General features: G+C 33.5%; 2 protein-coding genes across 5 annotated transcripts; one reads left to right on the top strand and one right to left on the bottom strand.

The window, feature by feature from the left end:
* Window positions 1–244: 244 nt before the first annotated feature.
* On the bottom strand, window positions 245–6,345 carry PSF1 (partner of SLD five 1). Its single transcript, XM_086445048.1, has 8 exons — window positions 6,039–6,345; window positions 5,778–5,874; window positions 4,261–4,351; window positions 2,817–2,884; window positions 1,792–1,905; window positions 1,508–1,670; window positions 623–769; window positions 245–526 (listed from the first exon to the last, which is right to left on the bottom strand). The coding sequence occupies exons 3-8, from the start codon at window positions 4,333–4,335 to the stop codon at window positions 500–502; spliced, it is 594 nt and encodes a 197-aa protein (XP_086301174.1). The 5' UTR covers window positions 4,336–4,351; window positions 5,778–5,874; window positions 6,039–6,345; the 3' UTR covers window positions 245–499.
* A 6,460-nt stretch (window positions 6,346–12,805) lies between these two features.
* Window positions 12,806–21,567, top strand: LOC147399612 (guanylyl cyclase 1). 4 transcript variants are annotated; one of them, XM_086445047.1, is made up of 10 exons: window positions 12,806–13,012; window positions 13,562–13,759; window positions 13,865–13,989; window positions 14,767–14,878; window positions 15,861–15,958; window positions 18,033–18,116; window positions 18,193–18,254; window positions 19,006–19,045; window positions 19,844–19,919; window positions 21,234–21,567. In XM_086445047.1, the coding sequence occupies exons 2-10, from the start codon at window positions 13,610–13,612 to the stop codon at window positions 21,336–21,338; spliced, it is 852 nt and encodes a 283-aa protein (XP_086301173.1). In that variant the 5' UTR covers window positions 12,806–13,012; window positions 13,562–13,609; the 3' UTR covers window positions 21,339–21,567. The 4 variants fall into 4 exon arrangements, with proteins under 4 accessions (XP_086301173.1, XP_086301170.1, XP_086301172.1 ...); XM_086445044.1 differs by having other exon boundaries at window positions 12,809–13,012; window positions 18,973–19,045; XM_086445046.1 differs by having other exon boundaries at window positions 12,818–13,012; window positions 15,884–15,958; window positions 18,028–18,116; window positions 18,973–19,045.
* The last annotated feature ends 877 nt before the right edge of the window (window positions 21,568–22,444 follow it).

Here is a 22,444-nt window from a genome sequence, read left to right as displayed (position 1 = left end):
GGACATTGTGTTCAACACAAACTTCGATCAAACATCAATTTGTTCATTCTCGGGTATCTACCGCTGTACAGTTAATTATCTTGGAATTTTGAACACCTTTGAAACATAAAAAAATACACATCTTCTTGCAATTAAACCTTCAAACCCAATTGGGAACTTAATCACTACAACTCATTGTCTCAAACTTAAACCTTCAAAAAAATACACATCTTCTTGCAATTAAACCTCCACCACACATTGTCTCAAACAACTATAATTGAATCCCTCAGAAAACAAACCAATTTCATTTAAACAAATTGTATCTCAACACATGAAAACAGTGGTTTTTCTTACATCATCTGTTTAAAAAAAAAAAGAATGGGGTTAACAAAGTAGATGGAACAAGGTGCAACATTTTGAGTGTGAGGTTCCCAACATTAGGAGCAAATTCAGACCAAGGTTTTGGTGCAAGAGAGGCACACCACACCACGTAGGTGGTTCTAATTAGTATAAGGCCACATCAACTCGATAACTCCTCCATCAAACCCTAAAGATCACAAAAGAGAAATCGATAACATTAGAATACATGGGACAAACCAGTACAATACGGTGATCTTACAGAAAAAATTTAATGGTAACTTACCTGCATGATGAACTGCTCAGCATCAGTTCGTTTAAGAAAATGTATTGAGTGACGTGTGAGATTTGGTGATTGATCGCTAAGTAAAACATTACCAATATCATCTAGGACCCTCACCTTGATGTAAGGATCCTTGGGGGGAACCATATCCTGATAAACACACAATTACATTCTTCAGTTACATATACATAGAAGTGTGATCAATGTGCTTGAACTCACAGAGAGAATTTAGACAGTCCCTCCACCAAAGCAAAAAATCCTGAATAAAATACTGGTAGTATTATCCATGTTAAGAAACATTTATACTCCTCAAATCTGTGTCATCATAGTAGCACTACAAGTATTGCTTGGGCAATGATGACTACATCAGCATTCTTTGAAGGATCAAGAGCACAATTTCAAAGGCTATCCATTTACTGTTATCAGATATGATTTTTATTTATATGATGTCTTTTTTCGTATTTTCCAATCTTTATGTATTTCATATAAAGAATAATTCTCTTTATTCCTTCAAGTGATATTTATATGAAATACATAAAGATAGGAAAAGATGAAAAAGGACATCATAGAAATAAACATCATATCTGATAATATTTACTCCCAAGGATGAGATCTTGGATTTTACCGAGGTCAGCAATATGCCAATTTCATTCTCAACCTTGGCTTCCTACAAGTTACTGAATTTCTGTAACAATTACTAGTTGTTTTTCTCTTTATGTTCTAATTGGAAATTTAGAAGGATAATTATTCAAAGAAGCTAACTACATTCATTTAACCACAGAGAATCTCTCATTCTGTCCAAGAAAGCTTGGATTAGGGGGGCAACCACTCCTGTACAATTTTCTTTCTTTTTTCCTGTGTGTGTCTGAGAGAGAGAGAGAGAGTTACCACTGTCAAATCAAGCTCTAGATCTGACATATATGACTCTAAAGCCGAAGAATGATTCTTGAAATACTCTTCCTCAGAGTAATTGAGCTTTTCTTGAATTTCTTGGGGGAGAACGGGCCCGATCTTCCATCTCAAGCTTTGGATCATTTCCGCACGATTGTACCTGATTATTTACAAAACCATGGTAAGAAGTTAACACATGTAAATGACAGATCAAACACCAGAAAGCAACCAAAGGAGTTGTCCTAAGGACAATAATAATATAACAAATGGTAGAACCTTACATGTAAGCCATGAGGCAACGTTTATTGCGGGATAAAGAGAGGTGGTGGATGACAGCACCAAAATGATCAGCATTTCTAGTAGCTTGTATGTCCAACCCTTCTTCCTGGATGTTCCTGTTGCAAAATCATAATACGTTGAGAGAAGTATGCAACAACATTTAGCTCTTCAAATAGTTCTTGCAAAAGTAATCAAGAAAACAAAGCCTAGGAGATGAAACAAAATGCATGCAAATCGTCACCATTTACATTTTATCCAAATATTGTGGACAACAACAAAAATCATTTTTTGTCATTCAACTCTATCTGGAACTATAACTTCTGTCTAGGCCTGCAATTTCAAATATTTTCTTACTACATCAATCCACCTAATATTCTCACCTTTCTATAGTCTTTCAACTTTCACCAAAGCGATCTTTTTCTTTGGTTTCGTCATTAATCTTTGTTATACAAATGCATGCAAAATAGCCTCAGAAATCATCGCGTTGACTGTACCTACACTATTACACCTTTGCACCCTATGTTACCATATACTTCAAAATGAGTGTTCTATCCAGCTTGGGCATTTAATTTTGTGTAAATTCCAAATCTTTGGCAGTAAGATATAATATTTTAAATACTATGTTACATTTCTAAAGAATTTTCAAAATACAACATAATGGACAATATGAGTGCCATATAAAATATTCAACCTCCATGTTTATATTTTCTATTATGATCCAGTATTGAGAAACTATATTCTCAAAGTTGACTTTTAACATGGTGGAAAAGGTATTGTTATAAAAACCTTTGTCATAACAGGTTATCATTGAGCTTTCTTTCTTTCTTTTTTTTTGTTGATAGGTAACGAAATTTATTAATAAAGAGGTCAAGCAGACCAACTAGAAAGAGAACAGAGAACAACAACAACAATGTTCCTATGCTAAAAAACAGTAGGGAGAAGATTCCATGATTGGCACATACACAAGAAAAGACTACAAAGTCAATAAAAATGTAGATAAAGACCAGAGAAAGGGAGGAAGGGTTACCTCATCAAGGACTGAAGCTCAATGTGATGTGCATCGCATTCTTTGATTACTTGATCGAACATATCAGTCTAAATGATCACAAAAACATGTTAGATTGTCAAAAAAGAAAAGTTCACCACTATCATCTACTACTAATATATGAGTCAAAAGGAAAAGTAATTGAGCCTAAAGTTCAAGAGGTAGGAGAGTTGGAACTTATCAAGCACCATAACCAATTGGGAAATGTTTTTCATTTCAGTACGTAAACAGTTAGAGAAAAGAAAAGAAACAGGCATGGAAAGATGAAGTTTCAACACCAAAGAATGTAGATTTCTTTTTATCAGTAATGGCACCAACATATAGTAATCAAGAGCCTGAAAAATGTTTTCTTTTTTTTTTTTTAAAGGAAAGGGAAAAATAGAGAGCATCTATCAAAGTATTCATCATCCCATATCCATCCCTTACACTAAAGACATTACAGAGACCAAAGAAAACTGAAAGAAAGGCAGAACAGCCATAAAAATGTCAAATATTTGAGATTCGATATGACCTATCAATTCAATATAAGTGACCATGTGCCATACATATCATTATTACTGCCCCCTAAAGTTTTGCTTGAACGTCACAATGTCCTGAATAATGAAATCATTAAAAGGAGTATGATGTCATAATTTCCAAATTTAAAGACTGATAATGAGTGTGATCTGACCTAAATGTCCAATAATTAGTTGCTCGCAAAGAAGCTTGTAAAATCATGCTAACATCATAAGCAACATCATAGAGGTGCATGATGGAAAGATAGAAAAATAAAAGAACTTCGATTCAATCCTAGTTCTGCTCACCGAAGGAGTGCATCTTTTAAAGGATATGACCAAGTAAGCATTATGAAATAGGAAAAGGAATCCTGTGAGTGAGGTTTGAAAGGAAAAAAATCTCTCCAAAATGACCAAAATTGTGATCTTTTAGCATTCAGAAGCCATCACATACACATGAGAACGTAATTTTGACAAGGAATATTCACTCCCATGTACACATGGCATATCCTGAATCCCAAGATATTCCTATTTGTTCTCTTTGGAAGCAATAGAAGTGTTCTTGGAAGTGAGTTAAAACTGTTAAAGATCTCCTACATATGATGTCCCATGAAAATTATCCAACAAATTTTTCCAACACTAGTACTGCCCAGTTTCAAAAAATTTGCAATCGATTTATCGTTCATGGCAGCCATGAACCATTTACAGATTGGATTATGTTGGAATAACAAATAAATATAAGCATTCTACTTGGAAATTTCAACCCTCACAAACTTCCATTCATCCACATTTTTATCCAATAAAAAGGGACAGATCATTTAGGTATGGGGTCTGAATCGAATTACACACTCTTATAAATGGCTTGATTGATGAATTCGTAACATAAATATAGCCACCAAAAACTTACAAATGAAACATTGAATCACACTTACATTGAAAGAAGTAAGTTGCCCTATTTCACTGCTAGAGAATTCTTTCAATAGCTGAGATGCCCTTCGTCCATACATCTCTGGTTTCAATCCTCTGATAAAAAAGAAAAACATATTATAAAATTACTAGAGTTCACCCGTGCCTGTGTGTGGTGTGTGTGTGTGTGTGTGTGTGTGGGGGGGGGGGGGGGGGTTTAAATAAAGAGTGGGTATTGTTTTCATAAAGTACTATTCACGGGAGTCAAAGATAAAATGTGGGCATTGAGAAGGAATCCACATTTAGAAATTTTTTAAGAACAAATTACCAAAATGGAGCACGAAAATTGAAGAACTCCCAAAACATTGCACTATTCAAATTAATTCCGAAAACGGTAATTTACTATTTTCAGAAATAAGTTTTTTTAACCAAACAGTTTAAAAAATGAACAGTAATTTCTACATTTTTCATACCAAAACTGCTGTTTTCCTTTCTTCTACCTTTTTACCATTCTTATCCTTCACATTTATCAAAACCCAACTCTTTTATATAATAAAGATAGGAGGTGTATAAATGTAATTTGAATATAAGTGAAAAGAAGGGTTATTAAGTACTTTCAATATAAAGTTAAAAAACTGGTATTGTGAGTTCAAAAAATTGTAAAAAGAACCATTCATTTTATTTCTTACTGTTTTGGTAAAAAACTTGTTTCTGAAATTGATAAATTATCATTTTTGGAATTAATTTGAATAGTGACCCATTTTGGTAAATCAGCCTCTTTTAAATGTGTTCATAACGGACTTGTTTAAATAAAAAAAAAACAAAAAAAATCTAAAGACATGGTTGAGTGAGTATTGTTTAGATAAAGGAAAATGCAATTTAAACTTGGCTAAAATTGCAAAACTTACCCTGAAATCACAAAAATCAACAAAGAGAGAGAGAATCTAAAAAGAAAGGTAGAATCAACACTGAAATTACACTATAGGAAGGCTTTTAGTTGTACCTTAGCTAAGATTGTAAGCTTGCATCCTCATAATAAAAAGAAAGAGATGAATCCCCAAGTGGTAGATCCACAAAATTAATCACATTATCCTACACCTTACTTCAAATTTGATAGAAAGGAAACAGTTGTACAATTTCTACCTTGAGCATAACCCAAGCATGGTTTTAAATCTCTTCCGAGACCGAGACAACTAGTCCAAGTTGTTTCGGTATCGTCCACCAATGAGACGAGTTGACAAGTCTTCTCAAAGAAATGGTTTGCTCTAATTCTAAGGCGTTTTTTAAAATCTAGTCTGAGATGAATCAAATCAATCGGATATCTCATCCAAGACGTCTCGTCTCGTCTCCTTCGTCAAAATGAGTTTTAAAACCATGAACCCAAGGTTCATATTAAATTAGGTAAACATAACCAATCAACATCTTCTCTTTGTACACTATTGACAATGAATCCATGAGGATCAAACCAAAAAAAATTACCATATTTCTTAAAGAATCAAGAAAAATAGTTGACAATAAAAGGAAATTGAAAGAGAAATAATACCCTCAAATCTGTCGGACAAAAGAAGCTTATCGTGACTCGCCTGATCAAACAAAACCATGTTGGTCACCTTCTCCTTTTGCTTTCCCTTGCTCCATTTCTGCAAACCAATCACACAATCTTCAAAAAAAATATCAAATAACCCCCAAACGTACCTCTTTGAAGAACCCTAATTCGTATTAAAATTTAAAACAATCAAACTAAATAATCAATTCCTGCAAACAAAACACCATAATTTCAATTCCTGCAGACAATAAATCTTACCTTCTTCTTCGGGTTTGGAAGATGGAGGTGAAGCCTTCTCTTTCCCACGTCTCAGCCAAGGAAAATTGGGTTTTCGTCCCCTTTTTTTTTTCCTCAAACCAACAAAGACCTTGACAGCAGAAGTAGAGGTTTTATGGTGGTCTGCTAAGGAGATGCAGTTAGGGTTTTGCTGAAGAAGTAGAGGCGAAGAGTGTGTGTTTGTGTGTGTGTTAGAGAGAGATGGAGCTGGATCGTGAGATGAGAGACTGAGGGAGTGGATTCGTTGGGTGTGTACGAGAGAGAACGAGATTTGGGCGGGAGATTTAGGCGGGAGCATAGTTACAAAATTCTCAGAATTTTTCGGTAATTATAAAAGCATCCCACGAAATTATCAAGGGCAACACAACGGCCGAATTATTGTCTCATACGGGTTAAAAGTTTCCGAATTGGCTTTTTTTTTTTTTTTTGAGGATGGTATCCTCATCATAAATATTATTTTCATCAAAAATCAGTTCATTCCAAACAATTCGATTATGGTGTGAGTTGTCCTTATCAATTTGTGGGGGTGCTTTTATAATTACCCATCATGGATCGCTCAATTAAGAATAATGATGAATGCATGCAGGCTTGGTATGTGGCAAGGGCATAGAACCGCACATCTTTTTCCTATGTATCTCAATGAAAATAATCTATGATTTTGTGTCCTTGTCACGTCAACCGCGTATCAAGAATGTGTGCATTCACCACGAATCATGAAATATGGTAACAATTTTACTCTTCCCTCCCCCCCTCCCCTCACAATTTTTATTTTTCCAACATTCAAACTTCAAGGAAAATATAGGATATAGAGAGAGAGGTTGAAGATGATATAGGTTTTGATAATTAAAAAAAATATATTCAATAAAATATTTCATATAATCTTTTAAATTTTGTCGAACTTTTTACGAAATTTTCTCAAATCTATTCAAATTAACCAAATTGAACCTTCGTCGAATAATTATCGAATCCAAACTTTACTACTAAGGGTGGGAGATAAAAGTTTGGCCTTGAGATTTGTAAGGGAATTAAATATCAACTCCTAATTAGAACCCCTCTTAAAATCATCTTGACAATTTTTTATTAAATAGTTAAAAACTATTTGATTGGAAAATTGGGAATCACCACCTAGTTTAAGTATAGAAACCGAGATAACTCTAAAGTAGATTTGGACCGGTCCACGTATAAGAAATTGATAAAATGTCAGATTACGGTTCCAGAAAGTGTTAAACACCTAACCCACCCAATCAAGATGATCGGTCTCTATTATTATCCAAAATTATCATATGGTCAACGGATAAAGGCAAAAGGCAAACTATGATTCAATCATCATCAATTTATATCGAATTTGCTAAATGAATCCTACGGCCAAAATCCCTCTAAATATCACATGATACCTCGAATTCCTCACGAAAAAAGAACAATATGAAAAAGCCATGATCTTATTCCAACCTCTAAAATTCACGTGGCAATAATTTTTAATTAAAGAGACGATGTACACAAACATTCTCCAAATCATCTAAATTTTGCAGATGCATGAACAATGTCAAATTTGATAAATATTTCATGTATAAATAATTTTCGGATTGATAATGTCATATGCACATAAATTGCTACCAAATAAGTTATCACAACATGCACAAATAATTCAATATTAAAATATACATGAATTAACCTTTCAAATTAGCAAATTTCACTGTATGCATAAAGAAAAAATTAAATCAATAAAGGCCATGCATGTGTAATTTTTTATTTATTTTTAATCAATGACATCCACATCACTCATAGATACCACATTGGTAAAATATGAATGAATCTAAACTTTCCAAATTAGTAAATGATGCATAGTCACCAAATCATTAGAACACGTAAACCCTCCTAATCAAGAAGATTTTTAAATTAGGAATATATGCATATACATGAACCTTCCAAATAGGAAAAGATTGATATCACGTAAAATGATTAAATCAATAAAATATGAATATGTATGAATCTTCTAAATTTATGAACATCAATATTAGCTAAGATTATCAAATCATAAAAATATGAATATGTGTGAATCTTCCAAATTGAAAAACATTAATATTAGTAAGATTACCAAATTAGTAAAAATATGGATATGTATGAAAATTTAAAATTGACAAATTATGAACACATTAACAAATCCATGAATAGGAGATTCTTACATATCAAATTTTTAAGTTGGAACATCGTGAATACATAACAAATCAATGAATCGAAAATTCATACACACACACAAAATTTTTGAACCAAAACATTATGAACACGTGGCCAATCAACAAATCAAAATTTCAGACATACATGTAAATTTATTGAATCAAAACGCTAGGAACACATGGCAAATCAGTGAATCGGAAATTCATACATATATGTAAAATTCTTGAATCAAAACGTTAGGAACACACGATAAACTCTATAAACACGTGGTAAACGTTATGATGTTAATGAAGGTCGGACAATCATCAATACAAAATAAAAAACGAGAAAAGGAGGAGAAATAAAAAATAAAATAAAATAAAAAGAAGGATAAGAAAATAAATAAATAAATAACAAGATCGGACTTACCTTTATGTCAGAATGGTGGCTTCTAGAAGAATTTCTTCAAACACCACTCGAGATGGTCGTGAGAGATAATAAAGGGAGAAGATTGCTTGAGGCTCCTATAGAAATATCAAAGAGAGAGAGAGAGAGAAAATAATGGAGAGAAGCTACTGTGTGGGACATTGAAAAGAGAGAAACCGTTGTACGTATCCAAATATTTTTATTCTATTTCTTATTTCTTTCTTCTCTTTTATTTTCTGCCTATCTCATTTTTTTTTTTTTTTTTTTTTTTAAAGGAAATTAGAAGAAAACCTAACTTCTAATCACATTTAAGGGGCAAGAAGAATGAGGAAGATGTCTATTTTCCTAGGGGAGTGGGACGTCCCCCTTTTTAAGACCGTAGTTTCTATTTTTTAGATGGCGTTTGGATAGGACTCCTTGGCTAATTCTGACTCTTGCGGGGAGTTAGAAGTCGTTTGGATAATTTAGATAAACAACTCTTTCGACGAATTACTCCGCGCAAGAGCAAAAAATTGTTCTTTATGAAAAAGTCGTTAAAACCTACTTCTCAATTTCGCATCTTGCGGGGAGTAATATTCTAACGGCTCATTTTATCGAAATACCCCTAACTTTATTAATTTTCTACGAAATACCTTTAACTTTATCGAAATACCCCGTTTTATAAATTTTCTACGAAAATACCCCCGTTTTAAACACATTATATTAATATTTAATATTTAAACTATTATATTATATTAATATTTATAATTAAAATGTAAAAAACAGTATAGTTTGAAGGCATATTATGATACTAAAAAATAAAAAACAGTAACTAGTATAATATAAAGGTATTCTGACCTTTTTTTTAGAAGTCATGAGAAGTTAGTATGGTTCCCAAACAGACTTCCAGTACAAAAGTACTTCTGCCAGTACTTTACAGAGTTGATTGCCAAACGCTCTTTCTGCACAGAATTACTTTTTCAGCTCCTCCGCAGAGTACTCCAGCTCTTGCTCTTTGGAACAGTAGTTCTGCTCCTGGTATCCAAACACACCCTTACTTTCTATAGTTTTCTTTTTGATTTCCTCTCCCAAGGACGTTGGATTTAAAAAAAAAAAAAAAAATCCTCTTTTCAATCTTCTCTCCTCCACATTTCTTATAAGATAGTCCTCCATGATTGGTCAAATGATGAGTTTTAATTCTCAAATTGATTGGACGATCATTTTAATTGTTATGTTCAATTTGGCCGATCGATTGAGGTTCCAATTTTAATGTTTGATTCAATTGGTCGATTTAAGGTTACATTTTAATATTAAGGTTCAATTTTAAGATTAATTTAGAATATTAGTTGGTTAGTCAAGGTTACAAAATTTAATATTTAATTAAAGTTGAAATTTTTATTGATTTGATTGATTTGATTGGTTAATCAAAGTTTTACTTGTTCAATTAGAGCTTAAATTTTTTAATTTTCCTAAGTGTGAGTTTTTAAGATTTCTCAATATGCATAGATTTGTCGAAAAATTTATTTTTGATGATGTTTTCCTAGAAATCAAGGTTTCTACAAGTTGTCGTCAAAAGGTATTTTTGATATTTTTTTTACGATTTTTCGTAAACTTCTCATTTTTCACCAATTTTGATTTCGTTAGATTTGAAATCATATTTTAAGGGTAACAAAAGTACTTTTGAGATTCTTCAAAGGTGTGGGGCCCACGAGGTGTATTTTCATTATTTTGTCATTTTTTTTTTGAATTTAGCATAAGGTTTATTTCAACCTCAACGTGATTATTTCTAAGTCTCGAGGTCATATTTTTCTAGCGTCGCAAGATCTTTAGATTATCAAAATATATAGTGGTCATAAGCATGCGTACTTGCTAAATCTAGTATAAGGTGCGACGATCTTAAGTGTGCGTAATTTTTTACATTGAGTCGTAATGAGTGAGAGAGATAAAGGATTGAAAACAAAAAAATTGGGAAAGTGACTCTCAAACTTTCGAATTCTTTGTGCTTATTATTAAAAATTCACAAGAATGATGAATTGCCGATTAGGCAAATACAAAAATGAGGTGTTTACCCCCTCCCCCTCCCCCTCCCCAAGCATAGAGAATGGATTTACCATTGTGTTTTGTGTGGAAGACTTTCCTTTACTAACATAAGTAATATTTTAAGATGGGTCGCTTTGCTCAAATGGATTGCTACATTAGCAATCCAACACCACCTCCCTCTGATTTTGATCCAAAAACTCATATACAAAGAATATATATATTCTTTTGCATTTGATCCAAGGTTTTGACAAATGAGAACTTCCGCATAGCTCCCAAACTTGAAAGGGGAATTTTTCAAATTGTTACTAATATTTTTGTTTATTCCAAAAAAAGTTAACTGTATTGACATTTTGAAAATGATTTATTAACAATACTTAGCTATGTCGACACAAGTAACACTTTCAGTGTTTTTGAAAACTTCCGTAATTATTTGAGAAAATTTTCAACTTGAAATTAAAATTCAACAATGAAAAAAAAAAAAAAATCTTTTTTCAAAGTAAATACAAGTTTGTACATTTGTGCTCATTCACTTAAAAACAGACTATTCTTTTAAAAGAACATACCGTTTTTTTGTTTTCCCCTCTCACATACAATTTGGCTTGTTAAAATCAGTACGAGTGACTGTTTGCTCACAATCCAACACTGTTTTGACATGTGGTGCTAATGACATAAGTAGTAAGAGAGTAACCTTTCTCTCTCCTACTGACAGTGGAAAAACAGGATTTCTTGATTAGATCATCATGTGGTGTTCAAAAACACGATCCAATACCACATTGTCCTAGAGGATGAAATTCTATGACTTTAAAGAAAAAAAAAAAGGTTAGTTTTCATCGTTCACCGTTCAATTTTAATTTTAAATTTAGGTGCTCGGTAGTCGTCCATTTTCAACACCTTTGATCAGGCTTGGAAAACTTTTTTTTTTTCTTTTTACTATGAGTTTTTGAATGAACTCTGGAAGATTGTAACGTTCAATTGCCAATATGACACTCCATGTGGATCCCATGATAGTTTTTAAGATTTGAAATCTAAAAATTAAGATTTTTGGACAATGGATTTTAGAACAGGAGAGAGAAAATTTATCTTGTATTACTTACATCATCAATGTCACATGTCAAATCGATGTTGGGCTGTGAGCAAACAATTGCTCGAATCATTCTCATTGTGTGACGATCAATCACATTGATCACCTCACTTGGTTTCCATTGAGAATAGGATGACTCACTCATGTTTTCTTAGTCTTAGGTGAATTCTGAAGCCATGGGAGGCTTGGAGGCAATCGAACAAGATGATCAATGCGGTCATCGATCCATTGATAACATTGACTTGCCTAAAATTTCGAAAACATTCATTGAGTTTATGAAAATTGGATCAAATCAATTGAAATTTATATCTTTTAGTATAAAATAATTGGTTTTAAGCTATTTAAATGTTTGTTATTTATATACCAAAGAAAAAAAAAACAAACAAAAATGGTTGTGAAGGAGCATATACTAATCATCTTTACATTACAACATACTCCCTCCACATTTCAATCAATATCAGAGATGACTCCTTATATTTTCAAATTGATGACATGCCCCTCTTGACCTAGGTTTTATGGAGAAACTAATCTAAACTGACCAAAATGCCCTTGTCTCAAAGGATTATCTAAAACCTTTGGTATTTTGAAAACCCTACCTTGTTTGTGGTTTGAAGGTTGAAACAGATGAATCTTCAGTTTGAAAACATAGATAGAAAACCTTACTCTAAGATCGAAGATGATCAATTTTCTGGGGGTTTTAAATAGTGATTGCAAACAAGGGTATTTAATTTAGTTTATATTAATTTCTCACACAAGACCTAAGTCAAGGAGGGCACGTTAAAAATATAGGAGGGGTATCTCTAATATTGATCAAAAATGGGGGGAGTGTCCAAATCACCCCAACAAAAAAAAAAGGCCCCATGATATCAAACTGTTACTAATAAGGACGATGGTGGTAGCAAGGGCATTGATGTCACTTTTATTAATTTATAATAAAAGACTAAGGTCAAGGGATCATGTCATCAATTCAAAAATTAAAAAGAGGTATGTGAGATATTTACGAAAATATAGAGGGGCAAATCATGAATTTGATGCCAACATTCCTCTTTGTTCTGAACTTTCACGAGTTGCATAATTCTGTGTGGTGCCTTGACTTTAACGGAAAGATGCGTGAAACGTGAGTTCAGCCGTTAGAAATACTGCTGAAATAACATAAAACCGTCAACTGTGCGACACACACGTATGAGAAACTAAGTGGACGAATAGGAAAGAAAACGCCCAAACGCGCGAGTGGGGATTCGGACAAGCGTCTCTTCCTTTGCAGTCTAAACCAAAGGTACGTCCCTAGTTTTCTTTCTTTCTTTCTTTCTTTCTCTTTATGATCTATATATCTGATAATAGTGATGAATTATAGATAGAAACCCTAGAATTATTTTTTACGTCTAAATTTATTTCGATCAAAAATGAAGTTTGAATTAGGAAATATTTGATCGATACGAAATATTATTTTTCCAATCCAGTCCAGATTCCTTAAATCGAGTTCTCGATTTATCTTTATTAGCAATGGCTTCGCTCATCCGAGTAGTTAATGCGTAAATTTTTATTGACCTAATCTTTAATAGCAATAGTTTGATCCAAGAAGTTAAATTCATTCTGGTTTCGGATGATCTCAGCTTCCAGTTTGTAAGAATTGAGTACTCATTCACTCACTCAAAATTATTTCTGACATTTAAATGCTAAATTATAATTTAAATCTCAAAAACTATGGATGATAGCTTTTTTGGGTCTAATTCACGATACTGAAACTGTTGCAAGTAACACTAGAATGAATTTCATGGAGAGAACAGTCTAAGATGAGCCTAATTGCAATTATTACTGCTCTCAGGTTGCATTTCTGCATGAGTTCGATCTATTTCGATTAAAGTGTTCATTAATGTGGCCTTTATATATTATCGTTAACAAGTTTCTCAAAGCTGAAGAAGAAAATAGCAGGGGAACAGATGTTGGAGTCTACCCAATTAGGCAGTCATTAGATACTAGTAAAATACAAGATGACGTTCTGCCTCGCTCATACTTTGTTGAAGTGAGTTTGGCCCAAATCTACCGTTATATATTGTTTAATATCTGCTTGGACGTTAAGATTTTAATCGTAAGGTGATCTATTTTCAATATGCTTTGATGGTGCTAGGTCCCACATATTGGCCAGCTCTGTTCTTGGGATTGCGGTCTTGCATGTGTTTTGATGATTTTGAGAACCCTTGGTATTGACCATTGTGATATTCATGCCTTGGGGAAGATTTGCAGCACAACGAGGTAATTTGCAAGTTGGACGATAAGAAGTTCAATTCCTTTCTTAGTTTTGTTATTATTTGATCAAAGGATTTGATTATTTCTGTTTTAAATTCTTAGACATGTTATAGATGTTCTGTTGAGTTGCACGAGTTCTAGAATATGTTCAAAATTTACCTATTAGAGAAGATCTTAAAATACAAGACTTCGCCTGCCAGAGATATGGTTATTATTATTATTATTTATTTTCACATTCATTTCTTTATGGAGACATAATCTTATTCATTTATATTTTCTCCAAGGAAATTCTTCTATGTATTAGTTGTTCTCTTGAACTTGGGTTGTATTGCTTGTGTGGAATCTATATGGCCATCGTATGTGTATCCTAGGATCTTCTATTTTAAATTATTTACTTAAGTTGGAAGAGTATATAATATGATAAACCATCTCATTGGGACTATCTAACATTTATTTACAAATGTCCTACTCCGAAATTCTCTCGAATATGTTTTTTTTTTTTTGCCTTGCTTTTCAACTCGTTCATCACTGCATCCTTATATCCGCTACATGTATTAACTATGTTGTTTGATTAGTAAGCTTATGTATTAATCTTGATATGAGTACATACTCATATAAACTTTGTTATATTGTTAGTTAAGTTGGAATCACTGTTGATGTTGATATTGATATGTAATGGTTTTAGTATCATTCCCAGTACTGCGCAGGCTATATATTAATTTTGCTAATCGCTATTTTCACTGAACTATGGTTGACTGACTGACGTGCTTCCTTGTTCTACAGCATTTGGACTGTTGATCTAGCATATCTGTTACAGAAGTTTTCTGTCAGTTTTTCCTTCTTCACTGTAACTTTAGGAGCAAATCCAGATTTTTCTATGGAAACCTTTTATAAGGTGAGTTCACTGTGTCTTAAGGGACAGATTTTGTTTATTTTCCTTCTTTGCTCTCCCAAGTTCAGATTTAATTGAAGCCAATCACTAGATTCCTGCATTTATCATTTTTAGATTGTTTGCAAAATTGGCCTCTTTTTAAAATTATCAATTACCTTGTACATCATTTTGGTTCTGTGAGTTTAGGACTCATATTCCCATTACTTAAGGTACTGGTATCTCATTTGTCTATTACAACGAAGGGAATTAGTTGCATTTGCTGTTTAACATTCTTAAGAGATTGGAAAGTGGTTACTTGGTCTTCACTCTTCACTCAAATTTACGACCTTTCATGTGCACTGCTGGAAAATTCTGTAAAGTTGAATGTTCATGGTTCATCAATTTATAATAGAGGTCCAGGTGAGGAAAAAGTTACAGACTGGTCTTATGGGGAGTGTGGCTTGAATATGCCTGAAGCTTCTTCTTCTTCTTTTTTTTTTTTTTGGATAGGCAAGAGATGAAGGTGGGTATTGAACCCAGGTCTGTAGAAAACATGTTATTTGTTAGTGCACTTGGAAATTACACTAAGTTGCCGATTTTTAACAATTGTTATATGCATGGTATTGGTGTCCAGTTAATAATATGTTCATATAGCTAAGCATATATAATTGAGAGAATTTACGACATGACATTGAATCCAATATCTTATCCGCTCTCATTCTGGCATCCTCCAGCTGTCCGTTCCTTCCTTTCGCTGAAAAGAGATAACCATAAGTCATCTTTGTCATTTTGCCTCATCTCAAATATTGGGGTTGGCTGTCTGATTTTTTTTTTCCCATTGGATTCTACCTTGACCATATCTTCAGTCAAGGAATGTGGATTGCTTTGACTTTTTATACATTTACTCATTATACTTTTGTTGCAATTTTATTATACTTTTTTTTTTCCGGTTAATATATCTGATGTTAGTACTTATCTGTACTGCCGATCAATTGATAAGTTTTAGAAATTGGCTTTGAAATCATGCAGGAACAGTTGCCAAATGATCTGGTGCGAGTTGATAGATTATTTCAAAAAGCCCGAGAAGCTGGAATTAACATACAGGTACATTTAGTTCATCTAGATGACTTGAATGTGCATATGTCTGAATGTTTAGGGCCTAATGCTCTGCAATATTTTTGCATATGATGTTTCCTTTTATCTGAATTTAGTCCTATTCAGCGTGTCCTTGCAGTGAAATCCCTTCATAACTTGGGACATTGAAGTAGAAGTCTGAATGGGTTCGCTGTTTGTCATCAGCGGCGGATTTAGAGTGGGGGCACTTGCCCCCACAAGAATTTTCAAAGTCTATAAATTAGTGAGATATTGCAACAGATTTTAGCGGCGGATAAAAAAAATCTGCCACTATTGCCCCCACAATTTTTTTTCCAATCTTAGTTGCCCCCACAACTATTTTTTTCACACTTAGTTGTTGCCACAAAAAATTTCTACTCTTGGTTGCCCCAACACAGGCAAAATCCTGGCTCCACCCCTGTTTGTCATAATATGTCCTGAGTACGAAATTTTTTAGATTAATAAATTAGTTTCCTTAGAATATATTTTTATGTTAGTACTCTGTTGAAACTTCAGAAATGAAAACAACTCAATAAAACATGAAACACAGGTAGGGCCTCGGGACCGGATAGTATTCCAATAGAAATATAGAAATGCATGGGATATTTTGGATTGTCTTGGCTAACTAAGCCATTCAATAACATTTTAAGACTAAAAAATTGTTGTATAAATGAGAAATAAAAATATTTAAGTTGAAGGTCTTAAAAGAGCGACGTGAAGACCCAAAAGAACGTGGATGGTGATAGTGAAAACATCTGTGAATCCACTTTCAATAGTAGAAGACGTGGCTCTAGACAAAGTTTAATGAAGGGATATTATTCTTTTAACTGACTCCAAATCTTTGGGATAAGACTTTATGTCCACACACATTGCGTTTTAAAAATGTCAGTGCCTTGTTTTCAAGTTGACTTCGAAATACTTTCAAATAAATGTCAAGACATTCTAGCAACATTTGCTTCACATGTAACCCATCAAAAAACACTTGCTTCACATGGAACCCTTGGTTTATTTCTGAACTTATTATCTGCAAATCGACCGTGTCTCTCCTTATTTAATGAAAATTTACCAACTTAGCGGCCTACTGCGTTTAGACTGAAAAGATCTCCAGTTCTCCACAATGCACAAGAAACTATCCTAGTACCGTTACTTGAATGGCAAAATCATAGACAAGATGCATACTAATCCATTTTAATCACAAGGGCCATTGAATTTTAAAAGACTGAAAGGTTTATAAACCCGAACTCCAAACCAAGATTCAGGAAGATTTTTGAGTGACTCATTATGACCTACCATTGTGAATCATGATTTTGTCACAAATCTTCCATTCTCGAGTTCGACTTAGATCCCTGAAACCAAGTCTTCTTGCTCAATTTTTTCATCACTGAAGTAATAAAAAAAAATCATCCAGCCTCAGTTTAAGATGGAGATTACCAATTTTTGGCATATTGTTGAGGAAATTGAAGGTGGTGCCTTGTTAGTGCATCTCACAGGGCTATCACTCATGACCTATGAAGTATGGGACATATAGATGACCAATGAATTATAAGGTATATAAGTATATTACCCAAAATTTCTCTTTCTCATAATTTTTACCTTTTTGGTTTATATGTTTCCTGTTTGGCTATCATCAGGGTAGTCCTTGTAATGTGTTGAGATTGAGTCAAGGACAAGTTGTTTCTTTTTCAGTACCAGGAACAAGTTATTAGTCTTATCCATTCCTTGTGGCAATGTTAGGATCAATTTTGCTTGGTTTATGATCTAGTCATGAAGTAAGGCCAATAAGACAATTTTCGTGTCATAGATATCCAAATTTGATCATGATAGATTTTTCTTACTAAATGATATAGGACATGAACCACAGATCAGGCATTCAGTTTTTACTAGGTCTGGAATTGCAATAATTATAAAAATCAACTTTGTCTTTATATAAATTTTAATTGGTATTCTTCACATGCACCCCAAAATCTGGTTTTTATCTATTTTATTATTCAATGTTCTTATGCCTATATAATTTTTGTTAGTATTCTTAGCTAGGTTGATGAATTTCCCCTTTACTACAGGGCAGATCAATCAGTGGTGAAGAGCTTTCTATCCTGATATTGTCAGGCAATTATATCGCGATAGCTTTGGTTGATCAGTATAAATTAAGGTATAGACTTTTTTAATCTCTCTCTCTTTCGTGTTTTTTTTCTCTTTTTTATTGTTCTTTTTGGGTGGAAATGTAGTCGTTTTTGGCTGGAGGATGTTTGCGTAGCAGGCTTGTATGGCGGAAACTCAGGTTACACTGGTGAGAACTGGTGCTTCACTCTATTATGCATGTCATTACCTGTTTTTTCTGCTTTTGCTATATCAAAAAGGGGCTCTTCAGATTATATTGCTGATAATCCTCTTTTAGAAATTAATTATACTCCAAATTTAGTAAGGATGCATGGAGGAAATGACTTCGGGGTTACGGATATTTGCCATGTATATGATCTCATCATTGTCATCGAAGCCTTATCCCAAAGATTTGGGATCAGCTAAACCAATTCTCTTACTCCATTCAATTCTGTCCAGAGCCATGTCTTCTGTCCAGGAAATGTATATGATCTAATATTGGCAAATCCGTGGTTCCAAAAGAGAGGCAAACATGTAAATCATTCGAGATGAAGAATAATCATTATGCTAAAGGTGCAAGGTTAAGGGGAGTGTTTAATTGCACACATAGGTTGGTGGTTATGGTTTGGTCCTTTAAAGGCTTTCTTTAGAGCAACACAAAATTATTTTTATGATCAACATGAATGGAGAAAAAGAGAGAAGGTGAAAAAGACTGTCGTAATGTTGGTTTGGTTTGTTAAACCACTTTCGTCTAATTTCTATGGTTATCACATCATAAGTGTGTTTTTCTTGCAGTTTTCTTCCAAATTTGGATTATGTTATCTTAAAATTTACCAGTTTTGAATTATGTTCATTAATGAGGATAAAATAAGTTATAATTCAATAACTATTTGGTTTTTCTTTTTTAGGTCACTATGTTGTAATATGCGGCTATGATGCAGATAAAGATGAGTTTGAAATAAGAGATCCAGCAAGATCTAGGTATTATATTCATTCCTTCTTCTTGATGTATTAGATTCGGTATATTCTTTATTGCTTGGGAAATCAGAAAATGTTCTCTGCGAGGTCTCTCCCCCCCACCCACCCCACCCCACCCACTCTTGTAACTGAGGTACTGGGCCTCTTAAGAGTTTTATGCCTGTTAGTTGTTTACTAGAATCAATAGTCTATTGGGTAAAATATCTATTTTCACATTCATCAACCTTTTCCATTTGCTTCATGTTGTTAGATGGAGCTTCCATCTAAAGTAGTGGCCCCTTGGTCTGTACAGCTTGTTGATGTCAATAACAACATGTTCAATGCCATGTGAGATTGTAAGTCTCGAAGAGATGAACCTTGGAAGCTCTGATGCTATATAGGAATTTAAAATGGATATGGGATGGAAAGACGAGAACATGCCATACATGTGGTACAAATCCAGATTAGTTGGGACCTGGGATTTGATGGTCCTCATTGCAGAGAAACTGACTGAATTGGTTGATCAGCATCCAATCTATGTGTTTTTTTAAGGATCACTAAAATATACAGCTGAGACGGTGCAGAAAAAGGCCAATATGTCCGATTGTCAGTTTCATCCATTATCAGTTTTTGACATAGGAACAGATTGCATGAATGATAATCATTAATTTCCTTTAGTGCTTGCTTGAGTCCTTATCAACCTCTTTTGTGAACTAGATGAAATTTATGTTAATTTTAGGAATTGATTGATTATTTTTGTGATTCTTCATTTTGAATATTAAATTAACTAGTGGTAATGCTTTAAATCGGCAACTTTTGTAGGAAGTGTGATAGGGTCTCCTTAGATTGCCTAGAAGAAGCCCGTAAATCTTTTGGTACCGACGAGGATCTTCTCTTGGTAATCTCACAGTCCTTTACATAATTTTTATGTTGTGTTGAATTTCATCAAATTCTTCTCTTCGACCAGAATATCATGTTTGAGCTACTTCATAATGGTTGGCCCATAAACTAGCACTTTTGTGTTAATCATCATACTAGTAGATGGTGCATTGTAGGTCACTATGAGCTTGCTTTCTTATATGCTTACATGCACCTATTCATTTTTGTATGAGAACAAATGAATGCTCATATGTGTATTTTTTTTCCCTCGACAAGTAATAGTAAATTTCATTGTGATAAAATATTGGGGGTTGAGTTGACCAGCCCACTACAAAAAGAAAAAAAATACCCTCAAATGCCCAAACACACTGCAAAGGAGGTTACATAACACAATCCTTTTTGAAGCGAAAAAAAAAGAGAGAAACCAAACCTCTGCCAACCCTCTAAAGAAAGAAGAGCCGAATCTCGGAAAGCACAAATTTTAAAGAGGGATAAAAGGTGAGACCAAATGTTCATGACCAAACAAGCAATTAAGAAGATGATTAACATATTCCCTATTAGCCTTACATAGGGAGCAAAAGTTGGCTGAAAATCCCAAAGATTGAGATAATCCATCGTGAATTCTTTTTTCTTTTTTAAAATTGTCCAAATGAAGAAAAATATTTCCAAAGGCATATTTGGGCCCCAAATTGTTTTAGAAGGAAATGTATGGGATTCTTTTGAAACTAGAGTGAAAAAAGGATTTGCTAACCCTGGCTGCCATCCCATACCCAAAGCTCTTCATCATTCGGGGATATCGAAGAGACGGAAATGCATCTTATTAGCCTAGAAACCTAATCGTTTTGACATTCATTGACTGTTCTTCTGAAGCCAAAATCCCTAGACACTTCCAAGTTCAACTATCTCACGAAGTTAGCAATAGGCATCATCATTGTATTTGGCCCTGCATTTCACCATGGACCTTCCTAGAAACACTGCATAGGTATTACATAATAACACAACAATCAAATCAGTTGGAAATTTGCTTTGTATTGCAATCTTGTTTTCATGGATTCAGTGCCAATGTGTTCACTAATGGAATGAATGTAAGGTTGGCAGTTCGAGTTCCATTGTGAGCTAGAATTTTGAAATACTCAAATACCACTTTCTCTCACACTCAAGTTAGGCAGGTTTTCTGGAACCATTATTAGTGAAGGGAATAAATTAAAGGGTCAAATCCCTTTTTTAATTTATAAATTTTTTAATATGAAAATGATGTTATCTTTGGGCTTGAAATCAATCATAAGCACAAGTTTGATTATTAAATGGTTTTCTTTTGAATTATCAAACACAGGTATCATTGGAGAAAAAGGCAGTGAAAACAAGCTCTGAGAGTAACACTTCGATATTGGTCCCAGATGTTCGTTTCTGGCATCAATTGGCTGTATCATTTTTTTAGGGTTAAATGTATAATTTGTATATCAATAGTCCTCATGATCTTTTTTTTCTTTTCTTGGCTTTGTTCATGGCTATTTCATATATATATATATATATATATTTCTATAGAATCATTATGTGTCTTGCTGTTCGAAAATGTTGGATCAACTACCAATGTTATTAGCTATCAGGATGAATTTAATACCTTTAAGGTCTCCAATTGCAGTTTTACACGGTCTTCTTAATTTTCTTTTACCAACTACTTTTCTCAGTTATTAGGGATTTTATAATAGAAACTGAAGAGATCGGATCTGGGAATGGTCCTTTTATTCTATACACTGTACCATACAGTTGGCCAGGCCAACTTATGTTCTTAGTTCAATGGATGGGCAAAATCTCAAATCAAACCATGTGGTGGCATCTAGCTTTACTTGTATCGTCTCAAACTTCCAATAGTTGTCGTGTCATCATGATGAAATGTTATAAAAAATGTATTTTTTTAGTCCAGATTTTGGGGTGCCAATAGAAGCTCTCTCATTTCTTTACTATATTTATGGGTTGAAGATTTTATATTAGCCCAATCATAATTGTAAACAACAACTTATAATGTTGAGATAATAATTTGAGTCAAACTTTTGTAATGTTTGAATGGTGTGTTTTAATCTTCAATTGGGAGTGATAAATAATTTAAGAAATTGAGTTGTAATAAGTAAAATTTTGAATCGTGATAATCTGACTCAAAAAAATGTACTCGGTTTGTACGTGGTTGACGTGGCAAGTTCATAGATCCATAGATCTTTTCCTTCGACATACATAAATGGATCCTCAGCTTCTCATTGGAGTTTGGGTTTTGGTGTATATGCTTCATGAAATGAACTGTTGAGATGGGAGACCACTCTTTGAGATTACTTTAAAAAATCAGTACTAATCTCTAAAAAATTTATGCTCTCTCTCCCTGTTCTCAGTATGCTTGATGTTAGAGTCGTCCTTGACCCAATAATTCAACAATCCGGATTTATTTGCAGCGTACATCTTGCCCTAACACGATACCATTAGGGCTTAAACATGGATCTAGATCACATTATCTAGTATCGACAGATCAAAATTTGGATTTTTAGATTTGCCTCA

Source organism: Akebia trifoliata, chromosome 6 (assembly GCF_017979445.1).
Source record: "Akebia trifoliata isolate Shusen 1 chromosome 6, ASM1797944v1, whole genome shotgun sequence".
Lineage (NCBI taxonomy): Eukaryota > Viridiplantae > Streptophyta > Magnoliopsida > Ranunculales > Lardizabalaceae > Akebia > Akebia trifoliata.
The sequence above is the reverse complement of the archived record's forward strand: the minus strand, read 5'-3'. Positions and strand labels throughout refer to the sequence as shown.